The sequence below is a fragment of the Anopheles funestus genome, chromosome 2RL (genome assembly GCF_943734845.2).
Source record: "Anopheles funestus chromosome 2RL, idAnoFuneDA-416_04, whole genome shotgun sequence".
NCBI lineage: Eukaryota > Metazoa > Arthropoda > Insecta > Diptera > Culicidae > Anopheles > Anopheles funestus.
In genome coordinates this window covers 32,838,456-32,857,100 of record NC_064598.1, presented here as the reverse complement: position 1 = coordinate 32,857,100, position 18,645 = coordinate 32,838,456, and the positions used below count along the sequence as shown (strand labels likewise).

General features: G+C 41.0%; 2 protein-coding genes across 3 annotated transcripts in view; one reads left to right on the top strand and one right to left on the bottom strand.

Annotated features, from left to right (window-relative positions):
- LOC125764320 (extracellular serine/threonine protein CG31145) overlaps positions 1-4,525 on the bottom strand; it is a 55,954-nt gene extending 51,429 nt beyond the window's left edge. Inside the window, exon 1 of the mRNA XM_049428465.1 lies at positions 2,348-4,525. The gene's annotated coding sequence lies outside the window, so the exon portion shown is untranslated. The remainder of the gene's footprint in view (positions 1-2,347) is intronic.
- Positions 1-18,645, top strand: part of LOC125764343 (galactokinase-like) — a 31,145-nt gene that overhangs the window by 2,920 nt on the left and 9,580 nt on the right. Inside the window, exons 1-3 of one of the 2 annotated variants that reach the window (XM_049428496.1) lie at positions 10,962-11,142; positions 11,962-12,145; positions 15,188-15,330. In XM_049428496.1, coding sequence (XP_049284453.1) covers positions 11,141-11,142; positions 11,962-12,145; positions 15,188-15,330 — 329 coding nt within the window. In that variant the 5' untranslated portion in view covers positions 10,962-11,140. Of the gene's footprint in view, positions 1-10,961; positions 11,143-11,961; positions 12,146-15,187; positions 15,331-18,645 lie in introns of those variants that run through there. The other variant, XM_049428497.1, reaches the window with a different exon arrangement.

The following is an 18,645-nucleotide window of genomic DNA, read 5'->3' as shown; positions in this document are numbered from 1 at the left end:
GGGATCCCGTTGTTTTTTTTTTTTGTTTTGTTTATCATTACAACTACCTCATCAGGCAAGCGGGGCAAAATGGGTGTTTGAATTCAATCAAGGATGGCACGCTAATGGATTATACACTCTCCAATGGTTGTCGAGAAACAAATGAAACTAAATTTGCTGCCCTTCCCCCCTTTTTCTGGATCTTCTGCTATTCGATCGATTATCAACCCTTAATGGATTTATCTCGGCTACCTGTTCACTGAGAACATAAAGCAGCAAAACAGAAGATACAACGAACGAACTAATTTACCCCTGAACGAGGATGGATGCTGCCACTTTTGCCATGTGAGCGGAATTGGCAAATTTTTATCTCTACTAACCGTCTCCACTAATTGATATCTATTGACAATCAACACACAAAAAAAGGAAGCATCAAGGGGCAAAACTTAAGGAAATAGTCTGAAAGGTGCAATTAAATTACAACGCAACCCTGCCCTCTAATATGCCATGGGGGGTTGATGCTGCGTACACATTCGCATGTGCCAAATGATGCTACTTCCGCGGAAAAAGGGCTCTCACGTATGATGGTCGCGTCGCCATGCTTCTAATGGATTAATAACAGCTATACAGCTAATTCGAGCTGATTGTATGTTTTGATCGCGGGAGCACACACTGATTGAGGTGGGTGTTTTCTTTACCTCCTCCGTTTATCACTTGTTGGTGGTGCTTCTGGTTTTTGTCTTTTTCCATACGATACATTAATGGTGGGACAGCTAGCAATCGCAAAAACCTTTGTGGCTAGTATTAGAACTATGAAGAATAGTTGGCAAATTACTGGAAAGTATGTGTTGAATCAGCTTTAGCAAAACATTATCCTATTGCAATCAATAACGATTTGAATTGCGTAAGTGATTGCTGTAAATGTGATACAAAAAATTGCAAAAAACATTGAATTGGAAGAAGTAACTAAAATGAAAATAATACATTTTTCGTACCATATCTGACATGTGGAGATTCCGGAGAATTATTTTTCTTGTAAAGGCACCTTTGAAATAATTTTATTGGAAACATTAAATGTTTCAATACTTCTATGTTATGTTACATTTAGTTTTTATTAAGTATTGGTTTGTTCAATCCAATTGAATAGTATGGATTAATTTACACCTCTTTCAAATGGAAAAATATAAATAAAAGTACTTTTAGAAGATAGGCTAGTTTTTAATGTTTTCTTAAAAAACTTTGGGCTATATTGAGAAGAATTTTTATCAGAAACTATACTTTTTTCCCAATTTTCCTGTAAAATTTTAATTTTTTACCAAAAGAAATAATCGCCTTTGAAGACGAAGAACACATAGAATCAATTTCTGATAGTGTCTTGTCTCTAGACTCATATTCTTGTCATTTTTCTTACAGTGGTCGCTTGTAACGAATTTGCTGCGTTTGTAATCTTTTCCCTCTGATGGCTAAATCACTTGGAAGGGGATCTTAATATATCATGTCTTTCTAAACTATTTGCGAGGAAATATTTCACTGTGGAAACGATGAATCTTGCTCATCAGTATTGGTATATGATTTTTTAATTTTTGTTTCGAATTATAATAAATTCTGTTAAAGATTCTCTTATTTTTTGGAGCAAACAACATGCGCCGGTTGCATTTTTCTTTATATTAAAGAATTGGATGAAATATTTTTATTCAACAACATCTTTTTATTCAATAGAATAACCATAATTTCACTCAAACTAAAATATAATGATACAATATCATGTTACTAACATTGGCTGTTATGCTCCCAATGTTATGCTCCCACTCTAATTGATCATTATTATCCAAGCATTCTAATATTAAAACAAGCAATTAGCAATTTGCTGATTCACATGAATATGCTAAGCCAGGCAGATTTCACTGCACTGTACTTCCGTCATTGCACCGGTCAAGATGCCGTAAACATACATTACCCCAAGGCGAACGAACCAAAACCGTACCAACCCTAAGGGCAACTGCGGGCGAAAGATTAGAGCTTGTGAAATTCTAAAAACAAAACGGTAAGAAAATAATTTAACACGCTTCGTGTACACGCGTGCATTAGGTGTCGTAATTTTGTGTGCGGATTTTAAAATACTTGGCGGTCCTCGGTTGCGGTTTTAAATACATCCTAACGGATGTTTGTTTCACCTGCCCAGGTTCTTTAGTGCCGCCGGGTGTGCTTCGCCACAAAACAAAAACCTTAAGTCCACCCTCTTTAGCAGCCGGCCAGACCAGGAAATAGGCTGGTAAGCGGAATGGAGCTTACGGAACCACATGCCCGATGCCCCCCGTAGGAGATTGCTTACTTGGATTTGCTCCCCTCATTTGAAATCCACACTCACCTGCAGCCATGAAGAAAGCGTTTCGTGCGTCAATCCGGACCTGTGTGGTGATGGGGCGATGAAAAGTTGTCGTTGAGAAACGTTCCGCTGTAAAAGTTTAGATTCTACCGCCTTACACCGCCTTCGGTAATTATCAGCGGCAGCTTTCAACACGCTTTAGTTTAGAACTTCACCGCGCGCGGCCACAGTTTCCATTCACCACTTTTGCAAAGCGTGCAGAGAGTCCATCCATTTTTTGGTTGGGGTTGCCAGTGCTATTATGGTGAAGATTGCGATCGATCCCACTCGGAGGGGCCCGTTGGTTGCGGTGGACCGGTGTGCCCGAAGGGATGTAATGAATGCTCAAGCTCAACACCTCTTACGCTGTGCGAAGAATGATGCGCTTTCCGGGTGCAAAGATTTCAATTAAGAAATCTCCCAGCATAGCAAAGCATTCGTGTTGCTGGTACTGAAGGGTGTTCGTTTCGTTGAATTTCTCCCTCTGGCCCGGGGGGAAGAGGTGGCAGCTTCGAGAAATAGCTTTTCCAAGGTGCGAGGCGTTCGAGGAATCGCTTGCCGAAGTTAGGTTGGAGCACGTGCAGCAATGGGGTTTTCTCACACAGCCTAGCCCTTGTGCTGGTTTTGTTTCGCACGAACACAACACATTCTAAGTAACACGAGGTTTTGCAAACATTCGACGATCGAATCAACACTTTACACAGTCGAGATGATTTCTTTACTTAAGAACTGTGAAAGCGAAAGATCTTAACAGCTTCTTCAGCATGATTTAGCACCACTAATTCCGCCCACTAACTTGTCCGACCCCCTTTAATCCGAACGCAATCGAACAACTACCGAACGAATGGATAACGACAGACCTGATCTCTCTCCGACAAACGCTGTGAGTGACGATCCTCGCACAATCGCGCACGGTTCGTGCGGAAATTTGACGCAAACAGTCACGCACCACCATGCGCACCAATACTGCTTTCATGCGGCATCTGTTGCATCTGGTTCGTATCTCGCACACGTTCCTACCTTTGTGTCATTCGATCTGTCTGAATGCACGCGCATTTGTGCAACAATATGTTTTCGTACCACCCCACTCCTAGGAGGAAGCGTGTGTGTGATGTGGGGTAGTAACGAAATTATTCCACCCCTACCTGGCGACCTGGGCAATGAACACGAAGTACGAAAACTGTGTTTTTTTATACATTTGCCGAAATTCGTACACCAGCCCCGGTACCGAACAATAGACGAGATCACCAAGATAAGGCGCCGTTGCATTCGTCGATGGTAACGTGCGTACCAAAAAACCCCGTGGCGTTCGGATGGGTTAGAGTGAACAAGATGAGCTCACACAAAGGAGAGAAGATTTATTTGGTGGCCGTAAATTAATTAAGAAGCGTTACGCGAGCACAGCCACCATCGTCGATTGTTTGCCGTAGGCCAAAAGAAACGTCTGCTGTAGGGGAACTCTGGTCAGCGGTGTCACTGATGCGTAGAGTGCACTTTGGTGTCGGTTGCGAACTCAAAGAGAAGGGATGCAAATCTTGCAAAAGATGGCACAGATGAAGTCCAATTCCATTCGTTTACTAGTCGGATGAACTCTAGTGTCGAGTGACGTTTAAGCTATTCGTAGTACATTTTTAATATTGATGAACTAATTTACAAGCCAAGGTTTACTGTACCCAGGTGGTTCTAAAACCAAGAACACGCTTTCTCAACAAATGCCTGTATCATGCCTGTATCTAGTTAAGCTAATGCCCATCCACACCAACACAAACTCCCAGCAAATGCCCTTGGTAAGGTTGATAACTCGATCGTTGTCATGTAGCAACGGTGATCACGCAGCCCATTTAATACATCGGGTTAGAATTAGAATTCACCTAATTCGTATTCCAGTGACGTCTTTTCTGTAAGTGGACGATAAATTGCGCTTTGCTTCAATTGTCCAACGGAGAGGTGGCCTTTTGGTCCATTGCATCAGCCGGTATCAAGTGCAATCAATCGATTTAGATTTACAAAACGCAACAGATTGTTGTTTACGAGCAAAAAAGGGAGGAGAAAAAAATATCATTCGATGTCGTAATGTTGCGGAAGTTGTGTGTTTAAAATTAGCTCGAAGCATTCACACCCAATCGTTCGATAATGTTCACCATCAACCTTCCAACTGTGCCCGGAGAAGGCAAACTTCCATCGGCGCTATCGATCGATAGGAAAGAAGCAGTTTTCTATATTATTGTTAAACATTGGGGTGAAAAAAATAGTCACCTTAGTAGCGTTTCCTGGAAAGCGTTATACGAAGAGCAGCCAAGTAAACAATCACACGTTGACAGGTCAGCGGACTAAACGTCAACAACGATTCCGTTGACAGGTCTACTAGGAGGCTGAAAACGAGGATGAAAAAACCGCGACCTATGCCATGCGATCGTATGAGATACGGTCGTATGAAGCGATGCATTATCGCCCTATCATCTCCGGCTCACTACTCCACACGCTCATGTGCGGGCACGTGCGAAACCTAAGCAACCGTGTATGGTCAAACCGATGGCTTAGGAGGGGACCCGGAGTGGCTCTAGTGTTTTGACGTTACGCGTGGAAAAGCCGGTCACAGGGCCACTGGTGCAGTAGCTGCCGGAGTGGAGGATGGAGAAGATCGAGTTTGTGTTGCAAATAGTGCCCAGCCAGGGTTTAAGTTCAGTTTAAGGGGTTGTCCACGTACACGTACACACCACACTAGTCGCAGCGCTGCTAGTCGAACCGGTACGTTCAAGTGCCCTTGAGGGTTGGTTTCCTTTGCCGCGTTGTTGTTTGGAATCTCGCGCGCACACAAGAGTCTTGACCACGGGAAAGGGTGTGGTCCGGTTTAGCTTTTTTTTATCCCTTCCCTCACCCGGTAGCAAACTGCCATGAGTGTGTCGGTACAGCATCGCGTCATCGCGACACCGTCGGAACGGTGTGATGTGGTACCTGCTCACTCTCGTACACCGGTATAACCTGTTCCGAATCGTTAGCATGCACTTCTACCACTACTGCCGGTACGAAACTTCGGTATTGAACTTCACCGTACGCCAAGGATCAATCTGCTGGTTGCTCAGTCCTGGAGGTCGTCGAGTGTTCCGGTTTCGCTTTCGTCGCTCGTACACCAACTGAAACGTTTACACATTCCTTACGGATGGTTATCGATTAGAGGTTGCTTTTTGATCGGCACGAGCTAGACGAACGTTTGGCGTTCGTATCGTAGCAAAGCGGACATAGTAGCATCGGAAGCTTCCGGCATTTGATAGCAAAAATAAAGTGTTACGTTCGATTCGATGCATGCATTAAACTGCACAGATGGATGAGCTCATTGGAATACGCTGTTGGTGAGGTAGAAGAATGTAAGTTATGAGTTTAGGGAGCTTTACAATGCACAGCATAAAAGGGTTCTGTGCAATTTTTAGGGTTATGTGAACTCGTTGAAAGTTGTAATTAAAGTTTGAGGTTAATTTATCCTGTTGAAAAGCTTTCTTTGGAGAAGATCTTTTTTTTCTTGGGTGTTTTTGGCAAACAGAGAAACATTCCAAAATATTAGTGTTGTACCGCTGTTGGTCTAGATATTAGCTAACTATTTTATTTTGGCGTTTAAACTAAGGATAATATGCATAAAAGGAGCAACAGATAAACACTCAGTGAAAATCTTAAAAAAAATATAGAAATATATTCTCTTAACTGAAGAACGGCCCGGGTGTCAAAAAGCAGAATTGTACTGATCGCTCGAAATCAACTCACCATCATCATCGAAAAGTACAGTAAAGAAAAACGATAAAGCGATAACGATCGAGACCAAAGTGCTCATGTCTTTCCCACTGAAGATTGAATGCAATCCTCCAAACAGTGAACAAGTACCTAGACAAGATCTGGTGAGCGGTAAACTATTTTGCCAGAAAGAGCGGTTAAAGGTTCTACTTAAAACAAGCTTATCGATTGATTAAGGCAAACGTTTTACCAAAGATTGCCAATCCTCTGAATGATGCTCCGATATGTCCGACTAAGCTTGTTAGACAATACTTCAAACGGAGGATCAAGTACAATGATTTCGTGACCAAAACAGGGTAACAGTTCAATACCAAAGCCACGAAAATGCTGAAACAAATGTTAACATTTTGATTTAGGTGGCCTCTAAGAACTCTATAAGAATTTGACCAGTTGTAGCAAAAAAAAACTGTCGATAAAGGGCATTTAAATATTTCTAGAATATTTTTTAAAAGTGGGATTCAAGTAAAACTTGTTTCGTTTAATAACTTTTTTGGTCATCACCAATCCAAATTAGTTTTTTTTTATTTTCTTTCGTATACGGCTTTGCCATTCTTTACGAAAACAATGGTTGTCTAGCTTTTCCACTAGATTTGTGACATATTTTGTTAAGTACACTTGTTGCGTCCAGCAACAAAGATTGCGTCCAGCAATCACAGATTTCTTTCCCTAAATATTTACTCGCGACACGCAGTTTTCTTTAACTATACTCTATATTGCACACGTGTATTTTGTGTGTTAGTGTGGTGTGTGGATTGTGTGTGGTGTGAATTGATGTGGTGTTAAAAAAAACCTCTGCTTCTTGTCTTGTTACTGAGTCGCTAGGGAAAGAGCCCTGGCGCCAGCTTCGGTGGGCTTTTATTCAGCGGCACTCATCTCGCTCAGCCGAATATCCTCGCTTAGCCGAAGCTCCTCACTCAGCCGAAATCGCTATCTAGCGGGAACTCATCTATCTAGCGAAAGTTCAATTGAACCGTTTTGCAGAACAACACTAGTATTAGTCCACTAATACTGTGACTTAGCCCACAGCTGTTTGTTAGAATTTTAAATGGTGTCATAATAATATGACCTCAAAAGCCCATTATGTCAAACAGAACAAAAGTTATGAAACGTGGAAAAAGTTACTTTCAGGCCTTTTTCACGTCATCTTCGTTTCTAAATCTTCCAAAACAACACCGTATACACCGTTCCAGAAGCGAATACTACCAGCAGCAAACACTTTTGTCTCATTTATCTGAGCTGTTTGAACAAACGTTGGAAAAAACACAAACATCGTCTGGCGAACGGAACAAGAAGCACCCAGTACCTAATGGCAAATAATATAGGCCCTATACGTTCCTGGAAGGCGCGTAACGCTATGATGCAGAAGATTAGATAAAGAGCGCTAGTAAAACAGTACCCAAAAACCCAAGCACACAGTAAGCAAGCAAACAGGTCGCATAATAAATACGCATCCGAATGTGTTTGTTCTGTGTTTTGCCAAAATCAACAGTCCACGTTCCACGTGTCCGGTAGAGGGATATTTTTAGCTGGCGAAAAAAGAGGTTAAGTCGATGTAATGTGCAAATGCGGAAATTAAGCACTTTCGAAGGGGTACAGGAAATGGAGTTAGTAAGCAAAAAAAAAAAAAAAATGTTTCGTACATTGTTTGTCATGTTTTACATTTTAATATAAAATCATTTTACCTCTTCGCCTTCCCAGAGTGGCTAAAACGAACTGAACTCGTTCACCATAGCGACAGCATGTTTAAATGTCACTCATTTCATCCACTCCGGATCCGTTTGAAGTAGCGTCAAAACCAATTCCGCTGAAAACAGTTTGTCCATGCTTTGCGTTATCATTTCCTTTGCAAAACTCTCAAATCGACTCGAAACTTCGCTGTCATGGCATTTTTGGGGTGAACATTTTCCGCTACTGCCAATGATGGCTACCATCACCCCGGGCGACGAACGGCAAAGGACGGCCACCATTTGAATGTACCAGTCCAAAGGGATGGTCCTTCGGTATCGTGCGGGTTTCATCATCGACAGCCGGGGGTTTTTTTCCTGGGGCGGTCTCTGGCTACCATGGAGAATAAATAAATCATTTTTATGCCAAATACGCACCGAAAATTGGTCGCCAAAGCCGCGATCCTCCAAGGACCGCTTGCTGTAAGTAGCGAAGAAATAAACATACAGCAACGAACACAAACGGGCGTAACGACAAAAGCGAGTTGAAAGCAACACATCATGCACAAGAAAGGATGAGGGCAAATGGACGCCTGCTGTCCGAAATTGTGGAAAATGAAATTGAATATAAATTACAGGATTTACGACCGGAACGTACGCACGCGAGAAAAACACACGGGATGGAAGGTTTCGTCCGAATCGGGGATTAGTATTTTTCGTTCACTAGTTTCTTTTTTTTTCGCGCCACTCTTTCTCACCGTTTGCCAAGTCCTTCCATTCGTGATCATTGTGGCTTGACGAGAGAGAGAGAGAGAGAGAGCGGGAGAGTGGAAAACAAAAAGTAGAATGAAAAAATCAACGTTCGTGTGAAAGTGTGTCCTTTTGTCGTGCACAATATTTCTATTTCTGGTTTCAAAACTCATCCCTAGTCCCCTCCCGTGCATCCGGTTTCAGCAGATGGAAGATTGTCCGTGATTGAATATTTGTGCGAAACGGTTACGATCAAACGGAATGAGAAACGATTGGGAAGGTCGTCCTGGTCGTACGGCGAAAGAAAAAAAAGCGTAAAGACCTCCGGGAACCTGGGGAAAGCCGTGCTTCCTGGAAGCATACCACCTCTAATAGGATTCCCAATCGTTATTTTCCGCGTTCGATTTGCGCAAAAGGACCGTTCGTACCATGGCATGGGCAACAGTTGGTACGGTTTCGTTTTGATGAAATGTTTTTGCAATGCCACTGGTCGGTGATATTACTACTCCTCCATCTGCGTCCTGTTGTTTGGTTTCCCTTCGTCCGTAAATCGAACGGTTCACAAATTAGACACTAAATATGCGAATAATTGGTACAAAACCCCGAGTCGTTTGGGACCCGCGCACAAAATCGTGGATTCCATTCCATTATAGGGATTTTTTTTTGTTTTTACGCTAGCATTACTTATACGGTGACTCATGTTGACACGGAAACACACGCCGAACCTTGAGGTGAAGAGGTGAGCGCCACTGCTCTAGAATGTTTACAGCAAATTGCGAGAGGATAAATCATTTGAAAGGACAGTAAATACAGGTTAACATGGTAGGGTAGAATTTTCGTCCCTAGATATAAGCTGGCAGGAATGTTATTGAAATTCTATCTGTGTGCGAGTAAAAAAAAACAAAGTCCCTTGGTTACCAATTATCGATATCCTTTCATTATCGATTCGCGTTTGTGGACAGGTTCTTCAGCTAAAGCGTAGGCAAATGAACCCAGCTGAATATGAGTTCAATGTAAAAGGGAATTTTGGATATTCCATGACATTTATATGTGAATGTCATGCAAACGAGCAACACCGCCTTTGGGGTTCTACAAAATAAAATATTCTCATGAAACTTTTAGTCGTACCAGAACCGTTTATCAAAGATGTTAATATTCTCAAGTAGTAAATGGTTTACTAGTACAAAAAAGTTTTTTACAATTTCACAAGAAAACTATAAATGTATATTAAATGCAAATAATATCTATGTAGTGACATGGACATCGTGAAATCGTATTGCGTCGAATATTGAATCGCCCAATGTTGAATCGCCAATTTGAATGAAGCGTTAAAGGCATAAAAGATGTTGTCTCCTGCTTCTTGAATAATTCGACGTTGCCGGATTTTTTTTTTCGAGGAACAATCAAGTACAGCGCATTTATTTGAGATGGATCGTCAATTGTTTCTAGTAATAAAGCTGTTATATGGCAAATATGAATTCTGTACCGCTTAGTTTCTAAAGATTCAAGGCCCAGAACTATCGCGAAAATATGTAGTTGAAAGGGAAAATACTTTCAACGTTACGTTTTGATACGATAGCGAGGGAGTCTTTCAATAATGCACAATTTTTGCACTACAGTATAGTTGAATCATCCCTAAAAAAGAATTTATTCGCTATTTTATTGCAATAATTGATTCAAAAAAGTTACTTTAAATCTACTCCCTTGTTCTATTCAGCGTACGTTACATGTATTGAACCGGTTCAAGCATCAACTCGAAGGTGTTGTGGCGCTTGCCTACATTTAGGCGTTTAATATTTTTTAAGCGTTACCTACTTTTCCCATAATCCAATACCAGCAGTAAAGCGCTTCATGTTCAACATTCATTTTAAAATCATATTTTTATTAAATGATTGTTATTTTTTATGACTTGTACATATCATGTTTTTTCTCTTCGTAATAACAATGTATTAATTAGACAAAACGGAGGTTTTTAAAACAATAAATTAAACATTGTATGGTTCATGGGTTACAGCTCGTTATCTTATTATGTGCTCATCAATATTGATTCCTCTGCCAATCAATCGACCACTCGATAAGTAATTGGATAGCACAGGGTAAACGTACGCCGATGTCTAGCATTATGCCGACGGCCACAATGATAGCTGTATGCTGGACTTTACAATCGGCTGTATTTTACGCCCAGAACTACTACACTCCCTGGCTGGCAATTGCTTCTGACGACACCATAATGATTGGTGTTGAAGGGTATGTGTTTGGTTCAGTGTTATCTCGGCTTAATTCGCCGCGTACAAAGCATACAGCGGTGGTGGTTTTGCACTAATCGTACGCACCAGTTACAAAACACTCGTGTGTTGGTAGGCGCCTGTTTAGGTCGGGCAAATTTTGCTGGATGTGTTTATTTCTTCACTTCAACCGACCACGGACCGATTGGTGTCTACTACCGTCAGTTGATATCTGCTAACCAAACGCACAACGCCACAACGTTGTGTGGTTTGTTGATTATTCGTGTGACACTGCCATATTCACCGGCAAACAATTACGGCGTTTGCGTTGCGCGCTTCCAAGCGCTAGTGCAGCTGAACCTAAGCGAAGTAGAATGTGTGTACCAGAAGTGTAAATTTTATACAACTTTAAATAGCATAGAATGGCATCATAACTGTTATCGTGGCACAGCTAAAAAACAACTTCATTCCATTGATTCTCGCGTTTCGATTAAACGCACTTTACCGGTTGGCATATTTGCGTGAACATAGCTAGAACTGGGATGTTTCGTTGTGTACGGTGTGTAGAGGAAACTTTTTTTTATGTGGAATGTGAATAAAAACACAAATTAACTGAAACTGGAAGTTGCATACCCCGGTTGATGATGTTTGTTCCTCAAATTATGGTAGCTGGTTTTTTTTCTACAATTGTTTAACATACAAAAGGAACAAAAAAATAAAACACACAATTCTGCGGCAATCTACCATGTTGTGTTGTTTACTTGGCTGATTGATTGCGTTTACTTTCAATCTGTGTGCAAGTTTTCTTCCTTTGGTCTCATTTGTTGGATTTGGATTTGTTGGAATAGCTTGAAACAATTATATTTGCCATAAGGTTTTAATTAATTTTTATTCATTCTTGGTGTCAATAAAAATCTTGACAGTTAGCGTTCATTGGAATTTTTGTTAACCTTTATCACGTAATAGTTTATCTGAAACGGCAATTAAATAGTTACGGATACCCTGATAATTCGTATTCTTTAAATTCTATCAATAAAAATAAAAAGCTTCACTTCGATGGCAAATTTCGACCTAGTTCGACCCTATTCCCACAGGTCATTAGTACAACAACCTCAACCATCGTTCCCGTGACGTTCCGCTTATTTTAACCCGCCTCACGTTTTAACCCTTTTGCGACCATTCATTTATTTCACAGGAATTCTGAAGAGGACATCGAGATGCTGTCGAGAGTAATTAGTTTTGATGAGGTTGTTAAAACATCAATCGAAACATTCCGCAACACGTTTGGTGCCGAGCCGGATCTTGCCGCATGTGCCCCCGGTCGGGTCAACCTGATCGGTGAGCACATCGACTACAACGATGGTTTCGTCCTACCGATGGTAAGTGTGTGTATATATGTGTGTGTGTGAGTGTCTAGCAAAATTCCTGTTACACCCGTAGGCAGGGGGGAAGTATTCAAATTCACCTTTGCTCCAACGGGGGGAAAATGGGGTGAGACAGTTGCATGTAAAACATTAGAAAAACGCTTGTTTTTACTGAGTTGACCATTACCGGGTGCTGTAGCCACAAAGAGACATACCATTTCGCCCGGTGAAACACGTGAAAATCCGTTCGTTCGTTTGGGAACGCGTTGATGAGTTTGACGGTATGCCTGAATGCAACAGTGACGGACCGTTACTGAGCGTTACGAGTGTTTCATACCCCGTTCCAAGAATAATGGCGGCATGTTTCACCGGACACAGATGGAACCGAACTTTGGTGAACTGAATGATGCTCGGAATTGGTTTTTGTGGCACATTTATTTGCATTGGGAATAGGCTTGAGTGGTGGTTCGTTATTCAACATAAATTGGCATCAATCAGGTTTGGAAAAGATGAAATTTTAAGGCAATTTAATGTTAGCACGATGGAAGGTAGTGCTATTTATCTAGATTACATAAAAATTACTTAAGATTTAGCAAAGAATTATAATAATTTAAAGTATTGCATGATTTTTTTCTTTACATTTACCACAAGTATGATTATTTCATACGTTAATAAAATAGTTCTAGCTGCAGATCAAAGAAAAATGAAATTTACAACAAAAACCAATACCCAGGCCATATATCGCTCATGTATGTCCTTGCTTCGAATGAAGAAAATATGTCAACAATGCAGATACAGGCGAAGTACTTTATTTCCGTAACTCATAAATCCACCTGTGACGAGCGATTTTATGAGTACAAAAATGAAAACAATTGAAAATTGAATAGACAAAGGTAATAAAACACGTCCAACCGGGTGGGTGGTATCGCTCATCAAACATGTGCTGTAAATGAACTGCTGATAGAGGGAGAAACGGAGAAGCAGTATAGGTAGAGAAGTAGAGTCCAACATAGCTCAAGGTGCCATTAACGCATCCACTCTATTTGGATCGATTTATCGGCCCAATCCAACCCAATCTTTCAACCGGGTTGTTCAAGCCTTATCAGCATGTGGTCACATTTATCTGCCGCTCGGTAGGCTCACTGATGAAAGAATAACACTTGTTGGCCATTTTTATCACCGGCGGCATAGCTTCACCCGATGATAGAGCTCGACATATTTCCCTGTGCCAACCAGTAATAGTGTGGAACGAGGTGGCAAAAGGTGTGTGTAATAAAACATCACTTGCTTCCTTCACCTGTTGATGATGGACGAATAGCAACAAAAAAAAAGCAAAGGCTAAGTAATACGAATTTCAAACATAAGCCTATACCCGCTTCTGGTAGGAAGGACGAAATGATGATACGAAAATGCGGCTTCACTTACCTCCATTTACATTCATGGTGCGGCGTTTGTGGTGGTACACAAAGTAACCATTCAATTCCGATCTGACACATAATGATGAAGGAGTTACGAGCTTAGCATTGAAGATAAAAGCTTCCTTACGACCTACACGTACACATACTTCACGAATGCAAACCTTCAATTAGTGGTGCAGTGGCAGATGGAAAGGCTTTCGCACTCATCAATGGCTTACGCTTACACATCCAATGCCATAATCCGATTCGTTATAGTGTATGAAGCTTGATACCGGAGTTGATAGTGCTTATGCAGTTGTTCTCGTTTGTGAGTTTGTTTAATCGATCGAGTGTTTATTAGCCACTCAAAGAGTCATCCATTCGGGAGATTATTGATATTTCCTGGAATCGGTGTTTCCCTTGGGTAAGCCAATTTAATGATACGGAGTGTTTAATATTTCCAGGACATTAATGCACGTTTGTTTCTGTGGAATAATCCATAAAAAGGAATTAAGCGTGTTTAGCTTAATGGGCTGTAATTCAAATTTTGATTCCTCTCTCTATTCTTTTGGCTTAATTACCTTTTAGGTTAGGCCGGCTAATTCTGGCTTAGTATATTTGCTTTACCACGTAGCCGGATAGTCAGTCCGTGCTACGGGAGGACATGGTCCGGATGGGATATGATCCCCGATCTTGTCTTGTGGAACCGGTGCCGTTTATCACATACCTCCTCCGGGCCCACCCCTTTTTGTTTTAGTAATTTAAAATGCACGTAAGAATTGGGTTTGACAGCCCTGGAAGACTATCCGAGGCAAGAAAAGGAGTATAAAAGGAGCAGCGATCTGTCAGTCGTGTTGTGAATTTCGGAACGAAAAAAAAATCATAATAAAGACTAGAATTCCCCCTGCTTTTACGTACATATTTTTTTAACCCTGAAATGTTTATAATAAATAAAAAAACACATTGCGTAATATCAGGCAGAAAATGCTTGAGATTGATATATTTTGATTTTATTCATACAGAACGGCCAGGTCATGTTTCTTGAAACTATCGGTAGTCAAATCTAAGATACAATTCACATTTTATGAGAAACATTTTATATTTGCATTTAAATATATTTATATGAGAAATCTTGAGCCGTTCACTTAATATTCTTGCACTGACAAAGTTAAACAATTATTTCGTTTCTTGAGTGCAAATAAATTTTAATTTTCATAGTTTTTTTTATTTCTTTTATAACAATTTTACTTTTACATTACAGTAAATCATTATATTTCAGTATTGAGGATTTCGGAATATTCGGATTATTTCGACAGATAATTAAGGATATTTGTTTAGTAGATTGACGAATGATAGTATACGAAGTTAGTTGTTATTTCTAGCTTGTTTTATAAAGATTTTTTTGCGATTTAAATTAGTGTTGTAATATAAAAATTCCATTATAAAACACCAATTTAATAACGTTAAAGAGCTCCTTTGAAACTAAAGGTATAAATATTCGCAACTCTCTCAACATCGTTAGTGAAGTCACCGACACCATACACCATACATGCGGCCATTCAACAACTGAACTAATTGTTTACTCTCATTAATTTCTTCCTGTGCCCTCGCTGTTCGTACCGTCCTTCCAACGCCCACGGATAAACGCAAACACCGGCAGGCACTCCAGCTGGGAACGGTGATCGTTGGACGGCGTAACGGAACCGACACGACCTGCGACGTGGTTACCTGTTCCGACAGCATCAAGGAAGGCACGAAGCGCGCCCAGTTCGACAGCAGTACCATCGCGAAAGGATCGCCCAAGTAAGGACTATTGCTTTACCCCGTTTGCGTCTAAACTTTATTCCTTGCCCATTCGCGTGCACATTCGTTGGCATCGCTAGTTAATTAATTAGACACCGCTTTCCGGATTGCGGCCTCGCGCACGCATAATTTGCATTTGCACTCGTCCTTAAACGGGATGGCAAACCCGAGCCGTGTGGTGGGTATGCAGTGGGAAACGATAGCAAAACATATAGTGCCAATCGAAGCGTGGAAGAGAAAAAGTGCAAGAGAAGCCAAAGAGAGAAGAGGGCCGGCAGTGAGCAGGTGAAGTTTGTGGAACAGGACAACCAGTTGCCGGTACATGAACGTTGCGTGAAATTCCGCACTGCAGCAAGCGACCGCGATCTCGAACACATACAAACACACTAACTCATGCTGCGAGGACAACACACATTGAGGAGGAAGAGGATGCTGAAGCGAAGCGAATCCTTGTACAGGCGTTCTTCAAAACTTGGCCATTCGTGGCGCGGATCAGTAGCAGTGTAGCAGTGGGAGGTTGTTGTTCGTGTGTTTTTACACCTCGGCACTATTTCGGCCGTCGGTCGCTACGTCTGAGAATTGATCATGGAGGTGCAGTGTGCTATTGCACAATGTGAAACGACCTCATCAAAATGTGGTCATTATTAAACCGACCGAGAACTGAGGTTTATTTCATTCTATAAAAAAATATGAAAAGTCATAAATTAGACCCCGTTTTAACCAGTGATGGGAAAAAATCCGATTTTATCTGGAGTCGGAGTATTCCAACTCCAGTACATTCTGCAATCGACTCCGGATCAATTACGAAATTTGGAGGATATCAATAAGATGATACGGAACAGCGAAAATCACCCTTAACTAAAGTACTCGACAACAATGGAGCTTTTTAAACATTGATACTGAATAGCAATACCCAATTGAAAACTATGAAAAATACCAACGAAAATTGTTTTAAAACCCAGAACTTGGAAACATTGAGAAAAACTGAGGAAAACTCCATTTCGAATAATCCCCAGTAATACGGAGTTGACTCCGAAGTTGAATCCGGATTCTATTGGAGAAGAATTTTTTTCGGTCGGAGTGGATTTAATATTCCGCTCCGTAGTTCCGATCATTAGGTTTAAGAGATTGGCTAAGATTCGATTTGTAAGGTTCTGCTGTTTAATCTTGTTAGTCAATTTATTCTTACTGGACTGGGTCACGATCGTTAGTGTATTGATCGTTAAATAGATAGAAGGTCCTTCCTAAAAGGAAACTAGTCCAGATGAAAATCTCTCCAGGACCTTCGGTGTTTTAGACCTTATTCTAAAGCAAACGATCATGGAATTTCCACAAAAAATCAATGAAAAATTTTCTGATAAGATCATACTGGTTTCGTGGATCATATTAAAAAAAAACATTTCTGGATGACTTATTGGCCTAAAATCTGAATTTCAATCATAATTACTATCAAAAGAGTTTTGTATATCCTTTTAAAACAATTGAAAATCAATATTAACCCTCTAAAGTGCATAAACTTTAAACAGCTAAAGTGTAAAGTAAAATAAGATGTAGTTTAAAATGGAAAGGTCTATAACCACCATATCACTAACTCACTGTGCACTGGTGGCAGTTATTCATCGGTACACCACCCAGAACATCGTCCGTGTTTGAACGTGTGCTTTTTTTTTCTTCGAGCCTCCCGCCGGTTGGGTTGGGAAGCGCACAGAAAGCAAAATGGCGCGTTCATTTTCATATTCATGTATTTAAATTAAATAATACGACATCAAAACTCGCGGAAAATTCGCGCGCATAATGAATGTGCAAACGTGTACATAATTCATGCAAACTTTTCGCTCACCGTGTACCGTGTGTATGTTTTGCCTGGCCACACTACACTGGCCACCTACCGAAGAAAACGCACGTATGATGGTACCCCGGCTGGGAAGTGTTCGGTTTTCTTTCTCGTTTTGTTTGTTTTTTTTTTGCTCGGTTGGTTCGTGGAAAGACTAAAACTAATCGGCTCACATCGCCCGGCTTAAATGTCCCGAGTGTGTCCTTATATTTGTCGATGGGGAGGTTTTATTTAAGGTTTTTTTATTATCTTTCTTTCTCTTACGCTTTCTATGTTGTGAAGGAAATAGCCGCAAAAGCTAAATGTGGGTCGTGTATTTTGTGTTTTTTTGGTTAAGTTGTTCGCGACCGAAAGCGAGAAACACAGTACGGGAAAATGGGGATTTTGTTTCTGTGTTTTGGAAAGCTTGTAGATGGTTGGGATGTGGGATTTGGTAAATGTTTTTTTTTTCCCTGCCAACACAGCACAGTTGCCGAAAATTGATTAATTTCCCACACATTTCAACACTGCCGGGGAATAACAAAAATTGTACGTGTGTGTGTGTGACAGGGAAATGAAGAGAGAAAAGGGTAAAACAAGATTTTTTAAGGGAGTTCGTTTCCCCTCTCATTTTTACCGTGTCCATTCCCACTTTTCCCACGTATTGAATGTTTGTGTTCGGTGTAAAAAAGAAACACCCAAAAATGCACTGGTGCATATGCGTGGATCAGTTTGCGTGTGGGAAAGGTTGCCGAAAACATGTGTCATTCGGGTAGTGCCCGCAGTGCTGGAAGATAAAATTTGATTAAGGACTCCGCGAATCCAAGCGAATCCAAGCGGTGGTCTGAGTGCTGGCTTCCAGCAATTGGCCGTACTGCAGCAGACAGTGGTGATGTATACATACAACACATACACACCGGCACCGGCATGTTGCATCCTGTTGCAAGACCGTTTGTTGTCAAATTAACCGAGAATTATTTCACCCGTGCCACTGAACACAGGGAAATAAATGTACAGAGCCAAGCGAATCCAAGGGTTGGGTGAGAAAATTAAACACCACACACACGCCATCGCTGTACATACACACAAACCCAAGTGGAATATATACCGAAAAAGAAAGAGAGCATGCGATCATTATTATCATCGCCATCATCATCATCATTGGGGAATGTACCCTTTAGTCGGTTAGGTGGCACACGTGCACACGTGCAAACATATCCTCCACTTTAGGTGGATTACTAGTGGATTCTCCTGGGGATACGCATCCGAAAGGTGATTATCTGTGATTAAGCTGGTGATACATCCGCTTGCAGTATGGAAACGCTTCCGAGTGTGGTGGATGTTTTAAATCCTGATCCTCGATTGTTTTTCGTGCAGCTATGTTGCTACTAATGCTATGGATGATGTTTGCAATTGACGAGCGACAGACGATCATTTGTTTGATTTATTGTGAGCGATCTACAAACTTTGTGTGATTTTCTTATTAGTCTTAGAGATTTTAA